We start from the raw sequence: 18,070 nt of genomic DNA, 5'->3' as shown, positions 1-18,070 counted from the left end.
AAATTGGACAAATGAGTTTCATCAGAATTAAGAACTTCTGTTCAAAAAAACATGGCTAAGAGAATAAAAAGAGGAGGCATGGCTATGAGAAAAGTTTTGCAAATCACACATTTGACAAGGGACTTGTGTCCAGACTGTGTTAAGCTCTCTCAAAACTCGGTAATAAGCAAAACCACCCAATTAAAGAATGGGCTCAAGCTGGGAGCAGACATTCCATCAAAGAAGAAATGTAAGTTGTAAATCACCACGTGAAAAGAGGCTCAACATAATTAGTTATGAGAAAAGCCCAAACTGCAAAGAGATACTACTGCGTGTCTACTAGAAGGACTAGAATTTGAAAGATTGACCATCGGAAGTGACCAAAATATAGAGAAACTGGAACTCTTATTACATATTGCTGGTGGGGGCTGTAAAATTGTGTGGTCAGTTTGGGAAACAGTTTGGCAAACTCCTACAAAGTTAGATCTACTGTGTGATTCTCCCGTTCCACTCACCCAAGCATTACCCAAGTGGTACTGACCCAAGAAAAGTGAAAGCATGCATCCGTGCAAAGACTTGCCCTGGAACGTCCGAACGTTCATAGCAGCTTTATCGGCCACAGTCAAGCAGTGGAAACAACCTCAGTGTCCATCAGCTGGGGAACAGATAAGCCAGTTGTGACGCACCCCTGCGATGGAAAAACGCTCAGCGATAAAAAGGAATGAGTCACTGATACCTGCAAAAACGTAGAGGAATCTCAAAATAGTTATGCTGAGCAAAAGAAATCAGATTAAAAAGGGATATGTATGGGATGATCCTGTTTATATAAAATCCTAGAAAATGCAAGCTAATCTAGTGACAGAGAAGAGATCAGTTGTTGCCTGGGGATGAAGGAGGCCAGGAATTACAGAGGGGCGTGAAGAACCTTTTGAGGGTGATGGGTATAAGTTCACTGTCTTAATTGTGCTGATGGTCTTAAGGTCATACATAAACTCATCAAATTATATGCTTTTTTCTCTTAGAGAGAGTGTGTGTGCAAGTGGGAGGGGGTGGCAGGAGAGAGAATCTCAAGCAGGCTCCCCGCTGAGTACAGAGCCTGACACAGGGCTTGATCTCCTGACCTTGAGAGCATGACCTGAGCCGAAATCTAGAGTCAGACGCTCAACCGACTAAGCCATCCAGGCACCCTTCTTTGAAAAAAATTTTTAAATTGTACTTTTCAATGTATTCTATTTATTATATGCCAAATGTACCTCTGCAAAGCTGTTAAAAACAAATGACAACAACAAAAGCCCAGCCCCACACATGCACTTGTTATTTTATTTTAAGTAGTTGCCACACCTCATGTGGGGCTTGAACTCATGACCCTGAGACTAAGAGTTGCTTGCTCTACAGACTGAGCCAGCCGGGTTCCCCTGTGCTTGAGTTTTTATAAAGTGACTTAACGTGAGGAGAAATAGTAAGGCACGTGCACAGAGACGGGGCGAGAGCTGTGCATGTGGCCCCGGGGGTGTTAGGTGCTTGGAAACACGGGCAGAAGTGAGCAGTGAGCTCTGGCCATGGCCCGCGTGGGCTCTGGTCCTGTGTCTGCCTCTTACCAGCGGGTGGCCGTGCACGGATCTAGTTAAGAGAATAGACTTGCTTCCCCGGTGCCTGGGTTGAAATCTCATGTCTGCTACCATTCAGATGGGCGGCTGTGGCCAAGTCATTCAGACTCACTGTGCCTCAGTTTCTTCACCTCTAAAATGGGCAGGAAACATACCTCTCTCCACATCCGGTGTAGTTCCTGATATCCAGTAGGTGCTCCATGAACACTAGCCATTCTCAGGGTTTCCGAGGGAGTTGATGACTGGGTCGGGGGCAGGTCTCGAGTTCCCAGTGCCCAGCCCTCCTGGACAAGCCAGCTCCATCCAGGCCCAGGGAGGAAAGCATGGCTGTGAAGGTTGCTTCCAGACCTCGCTCTCAGGCGCTCGGCTCACCTGCCCAGACCGACATTATTGCCTCCGGAGAGCAGAGCCCACGGAGCCGACTGCCTCGTCCTGGGCCACACAGGCCCCGCCTCAGCCTGGCCAGGCTGGGCTGAGCATCGTGGCAGCTGTGGGAGTTCCTGCCCCTTGATGGAGCCCCGTGCTTGGCTCTGTATGAAGCTCAGTTCCTGCGTTCTCCTCTTTCGTCCTCTCAGCAGCCTGGAGACATGTGGGTCTTGGCTTCATTTCCCCAACGAGGGCACTGGCCCAGAGAGGCTGGGCGGTCTGTGTGAGGCCACACAGCTTTCCCTCCTCCCATCGGCCATGAGCACCCTTTCCCTGAGGCCCTGGGTGCTATCATGTGGGGGTGGGGAGATGCGAGAGTGGTAGCTTTCTGCCTCTCCCCTGCAGGGGTCTGGCCCTCGCTGCTTGCCTGGGCTTGGTTCTGTGGCTGGTTCTGGACACTTCCCAGCGACCTGAGCAGCTAGTGTCCTTTGCAGGAATCTGCGTGTTCGTCAGCCTTCTCTTTGCCTGCTCCAAGCATCACCGCGCAGTGAGTGCGGAACTGTCAGGCCCGGCCTGGGCCGCAGCCCCTTCTCTCCCTGCCCTCCTGGCCTTGCAACCACCCCTGGTAGCCAGGACCCCTCCCCGGTTCACAGTGCGGCCAGTGTCCCCCTCAGCCTCCAGCCAAGCCTCCCAGAGATCCGCACGCACACCTGAGTTTGGGGATCAATACTAAGGAGTCATTAAATGCTGAGAGGCAGCAGCCGCCCTCTGCCGGGGGTGTGGGCCTCGAGGGAGTGGCGTCAGGGCAGCCAGGAGCCCTGCCTGTGCAGCAGGGATGGGGGCAGGTCGGGCAGACGCCCCAACTCCAGCTCTGCCCACCCAGGGACGACCCGGCCGGGGGCCATGGCAGGCTGAAGCCTGCTCGTGTCTCGCGTGCATCCTCAGACCTCGCCCCACCCCTGACCACTGCCCCAGGCCCATGGCTGCTAAGAGTGTGGCCTGCTCTGACTCCAGGGTGGAGGCGACCATTGGCAACAGGCCCAGAGTTCTGGCTGGCTCCAGGCCCCGTCCTGCAGACCAGCCAAAACACCGTGCTCTCTGGCCTTACCCCGTGCTGTTCCCTGTGGACCCCCCCACCCTCTCAGCCGAGGACTGAGCTCACCAGGACCTTTCTCTTGGATGGCAGGTGTCCTGGAGGGCTGTGTCCTGGGGCCTTGGGCTGCAGTTTGCACTCGGGCTCTTCGTCATCAGAACAGAACCGGGATTTATCGCATTCCGGTGGATGGGCGACCAGATCCAGGTGCGTAGACGGGGCCCAGCGCCCCCTGAACATGAGAACACATCTTGAGCTGCCAGGAGATGGAGGAGAGGCCGCTCTGTTGGGGGATGCTGGGTGGTGAGGCCATCGGGAAGGACTGGGACCAGGCCCGTGGGTGTGCCCCGGGGCCCAGACCGTGTGAGCAGCTGGGGTCTGAGCAGCGTGGCTGCCGCTCCCCTCGGGCCTGGCACCACCTGCGCGGGCAGAGCTGTTCCTGCAGAGGCTGGTCTGATGCGGAAGGGTATCTCGGGACAGGAAGCTTGTTAGGGAACCTGGGCACAAGGCACGCGGCTCTCGGCGGTCATGTGTGATAGGGAACTTACAATAGTTAAAATAGTGCAAAAAAAAAAAATTCCAGATGATTTCCTTTGTATATGTGTGTGCCTACAAATAAAGTTCAATTTGCTGAAGTCCTATTTTTAAATTCCATTGCTTTTGTAGTAAACACACATACCATGAAATCTACCATTTTCACCATCTTTAAGGGTCACGAAGCTCATTCACATGGTTGTGTAACCATCATGAGCTACTCTTTTAAGTATGAAGTATCAGGGGCGTGTGGCTAATCCTCTCCTCAACCCGCTCCGATTTCTCTGTGCCGTCTGGAGGGAGTGGGGACATCGGTGTGTCCCGGCACTGACTGTATCTGCCCGCGTGTCGTGGAGGAGGAGACAGAGCTGCTGCCTTGGTCCCCACCGTCACTTTACAGACGGGACTCCTGAGGTCTGGGCAAGAGAACTGACTTGTCCCTGCAGTCACGATGCAGGTTCAGGACCAAAAATCAGCTCTGCAGAAGGGTGGCCACCAGCCTGGGGTGGGGACAGGAGGGCGGCTGTGCCGTTGGTCAGAGGGGAGTAAGCGGGCGCACAAGGCACCACGGAGGAGAGCCTTCCCCTACGTCTGGCTCCCGGTCTTCTTTGCTTTCCCAAAGCACACTGCCAGCTGGTGCCCCGGCCCCCGTGAGGCCCAGGAGGCCTGCCGTCCCTCTCCTCTGCTGGGCTGCCAGACAGGCCTGTGGCCGGCGAGGTCCCTCCAGCTCACCCAGCCCCGGCCTCCAGGCCACCGTTTCTCCCTCCTCGCTTCCTGGCCTCCCTCCAGGCTTTTGCTTTGTTTTGTGTTTTGCTTTCAGATCTTCCTGAACTACACGGCCGTGGGCTCCAGCTTCGTGTTTGGGGAGGCGATGGTCAGGGGTGTCTTCGCCTTTCAGGTCAGCTCAACTCTTGGCCCACAAGGCCTTTAGCCACGGCTGCCTGGTGTGTGCAGCTAGTCTGGGTGAGCCGTGGCCCAGGGGGACGGGAGGCCTCTTGCGGGGGGAGCAGTGTCATGGGCAGCAAGAAGCGTGAGCCTCACGGGCTGAGTAGGGCCCCTCCAATGTGTTCACCGGCTGGTATGTTTTCAGTGTACTTTGTAACATTTGCAAAGTAAGATAGGTCTGTATTCTTTTCCTTAAAAATGAACCCCCAGATGCTGGAATTGCACGAAGCTGAGGACAAGAAGGGAGGGTAGGGACATGCTTATGCCAGGAGGGCTTGCACCTGCTTTTGCCTTAGCCGCCACCATGCTGGGGACCCGAGGCCTGTGAAGGACACTTTCCAGGAACCCTTAGTCGCAAACAACCCTCTAGGGCTGCTTCTACGTCAAGGCCCTCACGGGCCACCTCTGCAGGAAGCCAGCCCTGATTACCAGCAGCAGGCTAGGCCACCCTCCTCTGGACTCTCCTGGACCTACAGCCCCTCCCTCCCTCCCTCCTTCCCTCCTTCCCGCTGTTTATTGCCTGCTGCCTGGTAGTACCACAGAGGAACCAGCAGGAAGAGCCCCGACCTTGCCTCCCTGCAGGGCAGCCTGTGCTGAGTTTGCTGGTGCAGCCACTCCCCTGTGCTGCGTGGAAATGTGCGTGTATTTCTGCTTTCTCCCACTGACTGCCCGAGCACCCACCTGCCTCCTTCCCTAAGACTTCTGCTGGGGTTCCCCTCTGCCCGCCTGACCCCTGAGCTGTCTGAAGACCCTGAAGCTCCCTCCAGGCTTCAGCTCCACTTGCGATGCCAGTGGTAGGGTGGGGAGGGGGGACTCTGCCATTGTTGCCACGGTGCCACGGGCGTGATCCCATGCTGCCTACACACGTGTGCCCCAGACCACGGTCCGTGTGGTGCTGCCGTGTGGGATCCACGTGTAGGTTTTGGAGGTTTCTGCTTTCTATTACTCTGGCCCTTGTTTCTAGATCCTCAGTGCTAGGGTGGAGGGTGTTGTGCCCTAGAGGCTTCCGGCCTGAGCCGTGGGCTCGGCTCTGCCCTGCCGGGCTGATGTCGAGTCAGCTGGTGAGTCTAGACATCTCCAGGTCGGCTTCCCCTGCCACTGGCTGGTGGTGAGGCTGTCTTGGCTTCATGGCGTCTGCTTCTGCCAGCCACTCTCGCCAAGGCGTTCTGATAATGTCAGTGCTAGGAGGAAAGACGCAAGGGACCTGGTTCCTGTCCTCTCAGGAGTCTGGTGTGCCCTGGGACGAGCTGGTCCATCACGTTTCTCGGAGACCAGCTCTGTGTGGAGAGGGGACATGGAGGGGCAGCCTCTGGCGGCCCCCTCCAAAGGTCCCTGAACACCGTTCCTGTAGGGCAAGGCTCCCTTCACATTTGCATTTCCAAGTAGGGGCCTCCCAGGGCTGCAGTGAGAGGCAGAGACTGGCTGACTTCCTGCGTTCACCAGACAGAGAGACGGCAGCCCTCATCCTCTCAGTCTTTGAAAGACAAACGTACAACATTCTGCAGCTTGACCTCCCCAGGAAGCCAGGTTCAAGTGCAGTTGGCACAAGGAAGGTGCCCAGGCAGTCCATTTAGGGAGATCTGGGATGTGAGAGATCTGGATGTGCAGAGGCACGAGGAAGTTCACGGGACAAGCCCTGAGGAGAGAACCTGCAGGTGTGTCCCAAGTACAGCTGGAGTTCCGTGTGACGGCTCGGGAGCTACTGGGAGGCAAGCATGGGCCAGGCAGGGCGCAACCTGGACATGTGGCAGGGCTGTACCTGGAAGGGCCCGAGATGCCAGGCAGAGGCCCCTGGGTTTTGTCCCCAGGAAGTGGGATCTGTTGAAGATTTTTGAGCAGGGAGGGACTTTTTTGGAGCTTTGGGACTGTTACCATGTCAACAGTGGGTGGGAAAGGTGGTAGCCAGGATGCTTGCAATAGAGGACCAGAGGAGGCTGCCTCATCCCAACGTGGCGACCTGGGGCCACCAGGCTGCCACGGTGCAGAAGAGAGGTCACCGTGGGGAGTGGAGGCCGAGGGGACCTGCAGGAAGCACGTCACTGCTGTGGTAGCCATGTTCGCGTTTAGCTACTGGAGGGCAAGGCCTGGGTCTTACTCATCCTTGTGTCCCTTGACTGACCGTGAGCCCCACAAAGCCCTGCCCAGGGCCTGGACACTGCTCTTTGCTGAGCAAATGGTGGTTCTTCGAGGTCTGCACGTGGGACGTCCCTCTGTGCCTGCTGGGAAGGTCTGGCTCTGTGAGCCACCGCTGTGGGTTGGGCTCCTCTCCCTGGCCGGGCCACCATTCCCCCGACTGTGTGGTCCTGAGCAGCTCTCCCTTTAGCCCAAGACCAGGGCCAAGCTCTTCTTCCTCCAAACCTCCCCGGCAGGGCCAAGAGCTACACACAGGCTTTCCACCAGCTCCAGGGCCACCAGAAACCATTTTGTCCCCCTCCAAGACCTTGGTGAAGCAGAGTAGAAGAGAACCGGGAGAAGGAAATCATAGTAAGAGCCCCTGGCCGTGGAGTCAGAGCCGTCTGCGTCTGCGAGGCACTCGCTTTGCCCTCCCAGCCACCCACGGGGGATGCGATCATTATCCTCTTTTTCACAGAGGAGGATACTGAGGTTCAGAGTGGCTGTTATTTGCAGAGAGTTACAAAGCTGGTGACTGCTGGGATTAAGATTGGAACCCAGGTCCAAAGCTCCATGCATTAGCTTCTGTGCCTTGATATCAAAGCGCTTTCCTTGGTAGGCAGTGGTGACAAAGGGCCCAGATCTTAGGTGTTTGCTCTTCCCTTGGTTTGGAAGAAAAGGGTATTCATTAAAAAAAAAAAAAAAGGGGTTTATTTATTTATTCACAAGAGGCACAGAGAGAAAGAGAGAGGCAGGAGGCAGAGGGAGAAGCAGGCTCTCTGCTAAGCGGGGAGCCTGATACGGGGCTCCATCCCAGGACCCCGAGTCATGACCTGAGCCGAAGGCAGATGCTTAATGGACTGAGGGTCCCAGAAAAGAGTCTTCTTGAGGACCGTTGGGCTGCAAGTGACAGAGATCCATTTAAGACTTGCTTTAAAGGGAGGAGGAAAGGAGGGCTGTTTCTGGCCTCACACGTGGGAAGGCGAGGTAGAGCAGGTCAGGCTGGACCCGGGCCAGTCAGGTTCACGGCCCTCAGCCCCACATTTCTGCTTATGCCAGGACATTGGCTTCGCTTTTGCTCACCAGATCTTCCCCTGGCCCCCAGCAACATCAAGGGCTCATTCTCACAGCAAATGAGGGAGACTCTTCTCTGCCAGCCCAAAGCAAAAAATCCTGGGTCCAGACTGCTCTGCCTTGGGTCATGTGACCATTCCTGGACCAGTCGCTAAGCCCAGGGTGTGGGATCCTACAGTGGCCACAACTGGGACATGTGCTCCTGCCCAAAGCCAGGGAGTGGGGTGCTCTGGCTGAGGGGACGCCACCCTGAGAAGCTCGCTCCTGCAAGGAGCACGGCCCAGGGGAGCCGGTGCCATCCCTCCAGGACAGAAAACAAGGCGGCCAGCTCCCAGTAGGATCTGTTCTTTCAGGGCGCCCTTGTGTTCTGCAGGGGTGTTTGTGGCCTAATACAGGAGCAGGGCCCAGGTGAGAGCTAGCATACCTGCCTGGGAGAAGCAGCAGTGCATTGACCCTTTGATCTGTGTCCCTCTCAGTCATAACGTGGGGACGTATTTGGGAGTCTAGGCTGTACTGGCTGAGTGGGGTGCTTAGCTCCTGACTTAGTCAGTGGTAAGAGACAGAAACACAACTCAAAAGGACTTAAGTCAAAAAAAGAAACAAAACAGAACTAAAAAATCAAGATTGATTTCTATAACTGAGAAATCCAGGGGTCTTGGATCCTGCCGGATCAGGGTATCGGGCGTCACCTGGGACCCACCTGGGCTGTGTCTTGGTTCTGTGTTCTTGGTGTTGGTTTTAGACTTAGTCTCGGGTAGGCTCCCTTGAGGTGGTGGCAAAGAGATACCAGGCTTATGTCCAACCAACTTAGCAACCTTACTTTGCAGGGAGAAAGAGAGAGAGCACATGCCCGATTTCTGCTAGCTCTAGCAGGGAACCCAGGAGTGGGTTCTTCTTGACCTGGCTTGAAGTATATGCCATCTTCAGATTATAGCCAGGGAGGATAAATGGCTTGGATCCATCAGACCTGGAGTCCACAGAGGGAGAGTGGAGGAGGGGGTGGTTCTCAAAGCTTTGTTACCAAAAGCAGCAGAGGGAGGGGGACAGGGCCGGCCGAGCAGCCACTGTTCACTACCTTGCTTCTCTCCCAGTCTGGCACTGAAACGATCACCTACCTGGTCTGCTGCTGTCTCCATCCTTTTGCCAGCATTTTCTGTGTGTCCTCCCATCTCTTCTCCCTTTCTGGAAGAACATGTGCACATTGCTACTTGTCTGTCTCCCCAAATCACCCTGTACAGCCATGGCTTCATCGACTGTTGGGCCGGAAGGGAGCTCATGGATCTTTGGGCCCCCCCTTAACATTACTGGTGGTCAAACCACACCCCAGAGAGGAGCACTGACCTGGGCACAGTCACCCAGTGAGTTAGGGCAGAGCTGGGGCTAGAACGGGGTGACTGGACTACCAGCCAAGTGCTGGTTTCTTCTCACACCGTAAGGTGAAGTCAGGGACATTGTGTCTCCCTTCAAATACAAAAAGAAACCTTAATGCTGATAATGTTAAATTTAAAACATATTAAGTGGTTGATAAAGACCTGGAGTTTGGATGTTCAGCCAAGAGAGAAAAAACAAGGGAGTTGGGTTTATCATTAGCCAGACTCAGCGTTTCCCAGCAAACACTAACTGCTTTTTTGGCTCCTGGGAGGCCCTGTCCTCTGGCCAAACTCGTGGTTAGTGGATTAGCCAGTGGCCTCCTTCAATAAGACAGACCAGATCAGTGAGGATTTAAATGTTCCATGGCCATGGAATTCCCTTCTCCACAAGATTCATTAATCACGACATTTCACTTGCCCACCCCACCCCCTCCCTGCATTGGGCACATGCTCACACACACACACACACACACACACACACACACACACACAGACACAGAGGCACAAGCACTTGCTAAACCCGGGGCTGGTCCTCAAGGTGGGAGTGGTTTTGTTGGTGCTGAGTCCAGTGGAAGTCCCGGGAGCTCTTCCTTTGCCTTCTTTCCATGGATCATGGGACCGTGGTCCAAGGCCTTTGGCTCCTGATGGCCTGCGGAAGTCTTCTCTGAGCTCACTCAGATGTTCAAAATCCACGCTGTTTCCTGCTGGGCCACGGGCCAGCTCATCACTTCTCCAGGAAGCTGAGCCTCAGCCCGGGCCTTCTGGGTCCCTCCACCTCCCCTGGCCTGGAGTCTATCACCCGTCGACGTGGCAGCCTCCTCTTGGCTGTATCATCTTGATTAGTCATCCCACCTTGGCTCCATCTCCCTTCTGGTAATTTCCCACCCACACGGTCACCTCCCCCCGAGGCTCCTGCTTCCTTCCTGGGTCTGGTGGACCCAGTCGTGCTTGCTCATTGGTTCCTACGCTGTGGCTCCCGCCTCTGGAACATGCACCCACATGCTGAGCTCAACAGTGCTGCTCACATGTTCTCCCTGAGGAGCAGCTGGGGGAAAGAAAACGGTTTCATCTCCCAAGGGTTTCAGGGTGTCTGCCCGATGGTGCCTCGGCCATCCCCAGTGGTCGATGGTGCCACATCTGGCCAAAAATAAAATCGAATAAGAAACAGGCTAAAAGGCACCGTGGTTGACTTTGTAACCGGGGGGCCCCTGGTAACCTCAGTGAGCATGATTCTCGGGGGAGGGAGTGGGAAGTAAGTGGAAACGGGTTGGTGCTAGAAGGAAGGAGGTGGGGTGACTGGACTGAGAGAGAGCTTGTGAGAATCTGGTGTCTGCAAAGGTCTGGGAAGGAGACTTTGACGGGCGATAGGGTATAAGGGAGCAGTGGTGAGGTCATTCAGGGCAAGGGGCAGTGGGAGCAGGAGGTCAGGAGGCGTGTCCACTTTTTGTGACCATGGAGTAAGTGTCCTCTGCCCCCTGTAAGGCATTGGGTCACCCCCCTCCCAGCCGTCCCCCTCCCCAGCAGGATCGTCCAGCTTTGCGTTGTTGTATGTGTATGTGGTTGGTGTGTGTGTGGTTCTCTTTTTTCTTCTTTTTACCTTCATTTTTATTGAAGTGTAACTGACATAACATCCTATTCATTTCAGGTATATATCACAGAGCTTTGATATTTTTAGACATTATGACATGATTCCCATAATAAGTCATCTTATAAGTCATCCGTCACTGTACAAAGTTACTACAGTATTATCAACTATATTCCCTAGCTGAACATTGCAGCCCTGTGACTTATTTACTTCTAGAATTTTTTTTAAAGTTTTATTTATTTATTTTAATTAAGTTCCACATCCAGTGTGGCGCCCAACACGAGGCCCCATCTCATAAACCTGATATCATGACCTGAGCTGGGACTGATTAGCTGAGCCACCCAGGTGCCCCTCTTGGTTTTTTTGATGATAGCCAATCTGACCAGGGTGAGGTGGTCTCTCGTTGTGGTTTCGATTTGCATTTTCCTGATGATGAGTGATGTTGAGCATCTTTTCCTGTGTCTGTTGGCCATCTGGGTGTCTTTGGGAAAATATTCAGGTCCTCTGCCCATTTTTTAATCAGGTTATTTTGGGGGGGTATTAAGTTAATTATGTAAGTTCTTTATCTGTTTTTTATATTAACCCCTTAACAGATATATGATCAGCAAATATCTTCTCCCATTCAGTAGGTTGCCTTTGTTTTATAGTTGGCTTCCTTCATTGTGCAGAAACTTTTTTTTTTAATTTTTAAATTCTTTTAAGATATTTTATTTATTTGACAGACAGAGATCTCAAGGAGGCAGAAAGGCAGGCAGAGAGAGAGGGAAGCAGGCTCCCCGCTGAGCAGAGAGCCCCATGCAGGGCTCGATCCCAGGACCCTGAGATCATGACCTGAGCGGAAGGCAGAGGCTTTAACCCACTGAGCCACCCAGGCGCCCCGTGCAGAAACTTTAATCGGCTGTAATCACATTTGTTCATTTTAGCATTAGTTGCCCTTCCCTGAGGGGACTGCTCCAAAAAACATCCCTCAGACCCACGTCAGAGAGCTCACTGCCTCTGTTTTCTCCTAGGGGTTTACAGTTTCAGGCCTTACATTCAAGTCTTTAATCCATTTGAGTTTATTTTTGTGTCTGGTGTAAAAAAGTCATCTAGTTTCATTCTTCTGCCGGTGGCTGTCAGTCTTCCCAGCACTATTTGTTGAAGAGACTGTCTTTTTCCCATTGGATATTTTGCCTCCTTGTTGTAGGTTAACTGACCACATAAACATGGGTTTATTTCTGAGCGCTCTGTTCTATTCCATTGATCCATGTGTCTGTTTTCGTGCCAGGACCGTACTGTTGTGACTACTATAGGCTTGCAGTGTAGTCTGAGATCAGGGAGCGTGCTACCTCCAGCTCTGTTCTTCTTTCTCAAGATTCCATTGGCTATTCAGGGTCTTCTGTGGTTCTAGACAAGTTTTAGTATTATTTGTTCTGTTGGTGAAAAATGCCATTGGTATTTTGATGGATTGCATAGGATTTGTAGATAATTTGGGGTAGCGTGGGCATTTTGACAATATTAATTCTTCCAATCCATGTGTGTGGGATATCTTTACATTTATTTGTGTCATCTTTCATTTCTTTCACCAGTGTCTTTTTTAAAAGATCTTTTATTTATTTGAGAGAGAAAAGGAGTGAGTGAGCACAAGTGGTGGGGGAGGAGCAGGGCAGAGTGAGAAGTAGACTCCCTGTGGGGCAGGGAGCCTGACTCGGACTTGATCCCAGGACCCCAGGATCATGACCTGAGCAGAAGGCAGACGCTTAACAGACTGAGCCACCCAGTCGACCAGTGTCTTATAATTTTTCTGATAGCTCGTTATTAGTGTATAGGAACACAACTGATCTGTGTGTGTTAATTTTATATCCTGAAACTTCAGTGATTCATTTAGTAGTTCTAATAATTGTTTGGTGGAGTCTTTAGGGACTTTTAAAATATATAGTATCATGTTATCTGCAAATAGTGACAGTTTTACTCCTTCCTTTCCAATTTGGATACATTTTGTTTCTTTTTTCTTGACTAATTGCTCTGGCTAGGAGTTCTAGGTCAAATAGAAGTGGTGAGAGTGGACATCCTTGTCTTGTTCCTGATCTTAGAGCAAAAGGTCTCATCCTTTCACCACCAAGTACGATGTAGACTATGGGTGCTTCGTGTGTGGCCTTTATTATGTCGAGGTACGTTCCTTCCACATCTACTTTGCTGAGAGTTTTTATCAAGCACGGATGTTGGATTTTGTCAGATGCTTTTTCTGTGTCGGTTGAGATGATCGTGTATTTTTATCCTTTGTTCTGTTAATGGGATGTATCACGTTGATTGACATGCTAATGTTGAACCCCTCCTGCTTCCCTAGAATAAATCCCAAATATCGATGGTGTATGATCCTTTTAATGTATTGTTGGGCGATGTTGGATTTTGTGGTTTGGGATTTTTGTGGGGTTCTTGGGGGTCTGGCAACAGGGCCCCATCTGCGTGCTTAGGCCTTTGGGGCCAGGGGTGTGGAGGTTCAAGCATCAGGAAGAGCGGTGGTTCTCAGACTGTGACACCCAGGCCAGCAGCAGCATCTGGCAATGCTCACGTCCAGATCCTCAGGCCCACCCTAGACCTACGGAATCTGAAACTCGGGTGGCGCTCAACATTGGCATTTCTAGCAAAATCTCGGTTGATACTGCTGGTCCGGGGACCATACTTTGCGAACCAGTGGCCTAGACCAGCTAGAAGTCCCCTCTCCCTTCAGTGATGGGTGAGCCTCGGCACTAGTAGGACCAGCTGGCTGTGGCCGGGGCTTACAAGGCGCTCTCGCTCTGGGAGGTGATGAATGCTTCTCTCGAGACAGAGAAATGCGGAACCAGGACCGGCCCAAGGGAAACCGCCTCGGGGTCACAGCAGGGCCTCAGCAACCTGCTGGAGACCAGGAGGGGCTCTGTCTTTTGCAGGTGTGTGACCTTGGGCAGGTAACCCACACCTCACACTCTCAGCGTGCCCGCTGGGGAAGTGGATTTACATCTACGGCAGTTGGTGTGAGGACAGCAGAGTCACCACACCCGGGCCTAGGTGGGGCTGCGTGTGGACACACACGAGGGCCGTGTGTACTTCCCCTCCCTGACCACGGCAACACCGGCTTCTGCTGCCTGCCCCCTCTCCTGGCCCCTCACATATGACATAGGCCCCAAAGTTGTTCTCCAGGCTGAGAGATGCCGTAGGCCTCAGGGACCTTACTGATTACGAAATGTCCCGTGTGAGAAATTTGGAGGTGACCTCTCTTCCGTTGCGTTTATGTCCCCTCCCGAGACAGTCACCTCCCTTCCACCCCAAACTCCACGTCGCACGGGTAGAAAATGTCTCTCGCTTGCTGCCGGGAGAGAGTCCCAAATCTGCAGTCCGGTCCAGCCAGCCCGGGCTCTCCCCGCCCTGACGAGGGCCCTGCCTGCAGGCCTGCCAGGCCACCGCCGCCGGGCAGTCCCTCTCATGATAAATTGGACAAGCGGTCTAGACACTACGTGATTGTCTCTGTGTCTGGCTGCCAGGGCGGGTGGATGACGTCAGCAGCCTCGTGCTGGGGGCGGGGCCGGCTCCGGGCAGCCCGGGCAGTCACGAGTCACCGGCAGGAGAAGGGCTCCTCCGCCCACTGCCTGTGTTCCCTGTGGGATGACATCCCCGCTGCAGGGAGGCTGGTGACAGGGCCGGGGCGTGGGGCTGGTCCAGAGAAAACCGCAGCGTCCGTGTGGGCTGGGGCAGGGGAAACACCTCAGCGGGGCCCTGATTCTCGTCTCCAGTGGAGCTGCCTGGGGTAGAGCCTCTGTCTTCCTCTGGGGCCCTCCTGCGGTCCCCACTCAGCCTGAACCAGAGCCCGAGTGTGACTCCACGAGACTCCCCTTATTAAAAACAAAACAGCTTCTCCTTCGCCCCTCACCTCTCCTCACAGCCTTTCCTCTGGCACAGCTGAGCTTCTCGAAAGAGCGGCCTTCTCTTGCTGTCTCCACCAGGGACCCCTGGCTTCCTAGCTGTCAAGGGTCCGTGTCACTCCTCACCTTTCTGGAATGCTCGGACGCATCTGGCAGAGCTGACCGACTGTCCTGCTTGAAAAGCTGTCCTCAGTGTCCATCACAGCCCTGGCCTGGCCGTCCTCCAACCTCTCTATTTCTTCTCCGCCCCCTCCCTGTGCCCCTCCTTCCCTCTCCCCTTCCGTGAGTCTGACCCCAGTGCCCTGTCCTTCCTCAGTGCTCTCCTCCCTCAGAGCGATTTCCTCGGGGAATTGCATCTGTCCCATGGCCTCAGCCTATACTCTTGGGCAAACAAGTCCAAAGCAGGCCTGGCCCAGACCTTGCCTCTGAGCTCCCGACCCTCTTATCCACCTGCTCACTCCACGCTCCCCTTGCTTTTTGCACAGGCGTCTCAAACCCAGCACGTGCAGAACGCAGCTGATGAGCTTCCCCAAACCTCCCCTCTGCCCGTGCTCCCCTCCCTTGAGAGGTGTCTCCTTTTATAGAAAATGACAGGAGCAGATGAGAAATTGGAAATACAGAAAAAAGAAATCTGATTTCCCTAGTTCCAGCACACAGAGCAGCTACTTGCTGTTGGCATGTACTGACTTCCAGCCTTTCTATGCTTTTAAGATCTAGTTTCCCAACCTGACATTTTAGCGTAAGGATGTACCTGCTATTACCAATTCTGTGTAACTTATTTTAAAATTGTTTGGAGGGTCGCCTGGGTGGCTCATTTGGTGAAGTGTCTGCCTTTGGCTCGGGTCCTGATTCGAGGGTCTTGGGATCAAGCCCCGCATCAGGCTCCCTGCTCAGTATGGAGTCTGCTTCCCCCTGTCCCTCTGCTGCTCCCCTCCCCGGCTCGTGCATACACGTGTGTGTGCACACACTGTCTCTCTCTGTCAAATAAATAGAATCTTTAAAAACAAGAAAATATTAAAATTTAAAAAATAATAGAACTGTTTGCAACAACTAACATATTCTTTTTTTTTTTAAGATTTTATTTATGTATTTGACAGAGATCCCAAGTAGGCAGAGAGGCAGGCAGAGAGAGAGGAAGGGAAGCAGGCTCCCCGCTGAGCAGAGAGCCCGATGCGGGGCTCAATCCCAGGACCCTGGGATCATGACCTCAGCCGAAGGCAGAGGCTTAACCCACTGAGCCACCCAGGCGCCTCTAACATATTCTTAACAGTACAGGAGGGGATGTAGTAGAACATAAGTCTGCCTCCCACCTGGACCCCTGTCCCCTGGTTCCCTCCCCAAGGCAACTGCCCACATTTGCATACCCTTTTAATGCTACTTGGCGCCCACACAGCGCCAATCGCCCTTCCTGGCCCAGAGACTGGCACGGCGCACACCCTGTTGACACCTGCCCCTTTCCCGTTAAAGACGCTGTCTTGGAAATCATTCTCTGACGGCCCGCGGAGAGCCTCATTCCCGTTCCTGCACTCTCCTTGCACTGCTGCCTGGTCAGCGGTGCTCAGGAGCCTGGCCGTCCCCTGACAGACATCTGAGTGGTTGGCAGTTGTGGCTGTTCTCTGTCAGACTGGAGGGGACATGCGCTGGGATGGCGCCAGGCCCCCGGCGAGGAGGGAAGGGCTGTGAGGGCAGTTTTGACGGAAGAATCGATGAGGCCTGGAGCAGGGAGGGGGGTGACAGGACTGCAGGTCCCCCGTGACTCTAGTTCTGAGCTCGTTGGTCTTGAGGGGGAGGGAATACTAGAGAGACGAGAGGCCTCTCGTTCGGGCCCCAGGCTCAGGAGGGAGGGTGAGCCCAGAGGCCGGGGCCTGGGACTGAGCTCACGCAGGAGGAGGGCCGCTGTGCAAGGTGCTAGGCCCTGACCCAGTTCTTTGCTCCCCACAGCAATGCGGGAAATCGGCATCATCCCCACTTCACAGATGAGGGCATTAAAAAGAGCGGGACGCGAGTCCTGCTTCCCTGCCCCAGTGCGGGCCTCCTCTGTGGGCGGGAGGGGACGGGGGAGACGGCTGGGCCGGGTGGCAGCAGAGAGGACAGAATTGCCTCCAAAGAGGCCCCGTTCATGACCTCAGGCACTGAATCTGGACCTTGTTCCTCGACCCGGTCAGGTGTCCGCGTGGCAAGGCGTTGGATTGAGTGGGCTGTCTGGGGTCTCCTGGGCCCTGGGTACCTTGCGGGCTACCTCCCTCTCACTCCGGGACCTGTGCTCTCCCCTGGCAGGTTCTGCCCATTGTCATCTTCTTCAGCTGTGTCATGTCCATGCTCTACCACATGGGCCTCATGCAGTGGGTGATCCAGAAGGTGAGTTCCCAGTGCCACGGCCTGGGCTGTCCCGGGGCCACCTACCCATGGGGCTCATGCTCTCCCAGAAGGGCTTGCACCCAGAGTCCAGACCGTCGCTCACTTCCCAGCTCGGAGAGCCTGAACCTTCCCAGAACCCTGCTTCTGGGGTCCACACCCTCCCAAAATCCTGCTCCCAGCGTCTACACCTCCCACTCAGAGTCTCCTGTTAGCCAAACATCTTTCGCAGAGTCTCCTGTCATGATCCTGAGGAGAAATGGCACCAAATCCAATGTGATCTTTGTGTGAGGAAAGTTTGCAGAATTGAGGCCGCTTTGAGAAGAAGGGTCAGGAAAAGAAATCATTTGTACTGAAAAGACCTTAAGAGATGGGAGCAGTGGGCCATGTGGGCCAGACTTAGCTGGTGTAAAAGTCAAATCCTGTGCTTATGTTCATAAAATGTGCAGCACAGAACCAGGATGCAGGAGGTGGTCCTGGGCAGGAGTTGGACCTGGTGATGAGGGCAGGTCTGAGGTTTTAGCCGATTGAGCTCAGGATAAATCAGTCGCAGCAGGGGACCGCCAGAAAGGCAAACCCCACCTGCATTATGGTAAGAGTGCCCAGCTCGGGGCAGGAGGGAGGCAGGTCTCTCCAAATCTAGAGCGTGTGTTCAGCCAACAGGCTATGACAACTGAAGCCTCAGGGCCAGTGATGGGGCCTGATGCCATGCCCTCTACAGGCTGGTGGCAAGAAGTAGGGCTGGTGAGCCCTGCTGGGCTGGAGAAGAGAAGCCTAGGGCAGGAGGAGGTGAGGGTAGGAGAGCTGTCTCCAAATACCTAGAGAAGAAAGGTTAGAGGAAGGGAAGAGGAAGGTTAGAGGAAGGGAAGAGGAAGGTTAGAGGAAGGGAAGCCAGGGAGGTTCCTGCAGTGGGGAGAGAGTCCAGGGAAGCAGACTTCATCTTGATTGAAGGGAGAACATTCTTTTTTTTTTTTTTTTAAATATTTTATTTATTCGTTTGACAGAGAGAGATCACAAGTAGGCAGAGAGGCAGGCAGAGAGAGAGGAGGAAGCAGGCTCCCTGCCAAGCAGGGAGCCCAATGCAGGGCTCGATTCCAGGACCCTGAGATCATGACCTGAGCTGAAGGCAGAGGCTTTAACCCACTGAGCCACCCAGGCACCCCGAAAGGGAG

The 18,070-nt window shown here is 54.0% G+C and overlaps 1 protein-coding gene across 1 annotated transcript in view; it reads left to right on the top strand.

Moving 5' to 3' along the window:
• The window catches only part of SLC28A1 (solute carrier family 28 member 1), a gene marked incomplete at its 5' end in the record, with an annotated part of 45,575 nt that overhangs the window by 12,683 nt on the left and 14,822 nt on the right, over positions 1 to 18,070 (top strand). Inside the window, 4 exons of the mRNA XM_080807659.1 lie at positions 2,358 to 2,499; positions 3,139 to 3,252; positions 4,400 to 4,477; positions 16,821 to 16,901. Coding sequence (XP_080663785.1) covers positions 2,358 to 2,499; positions 3,139 to 3,252; positions 4,400 to 4,477; positions 16,821 to 16,901 — 415 coding nt within the window. The remainder of the gene's footprint in view (positions 1 to 2,357; positions 2,500 to 3,138; positions 3,253 to 4,399; positions 4,478 to 16,820; positions 16,902 to 18,070) is intronic.

Source organism: Martes martes (assembly GCF_963455335.1).
Source record: "Martes martes genome assembly, chromosome: 7".
Lineage (NCBI taxonomy): Eukaryota > Metazoa > Chordata > Mammalia > Carnivora > Mustelidae > Martes > Martes martes.
Note: the sequence above shows the minus strand (reverse complement) of the source record. Positions and strands in the feature narration are given on the sequence as shown.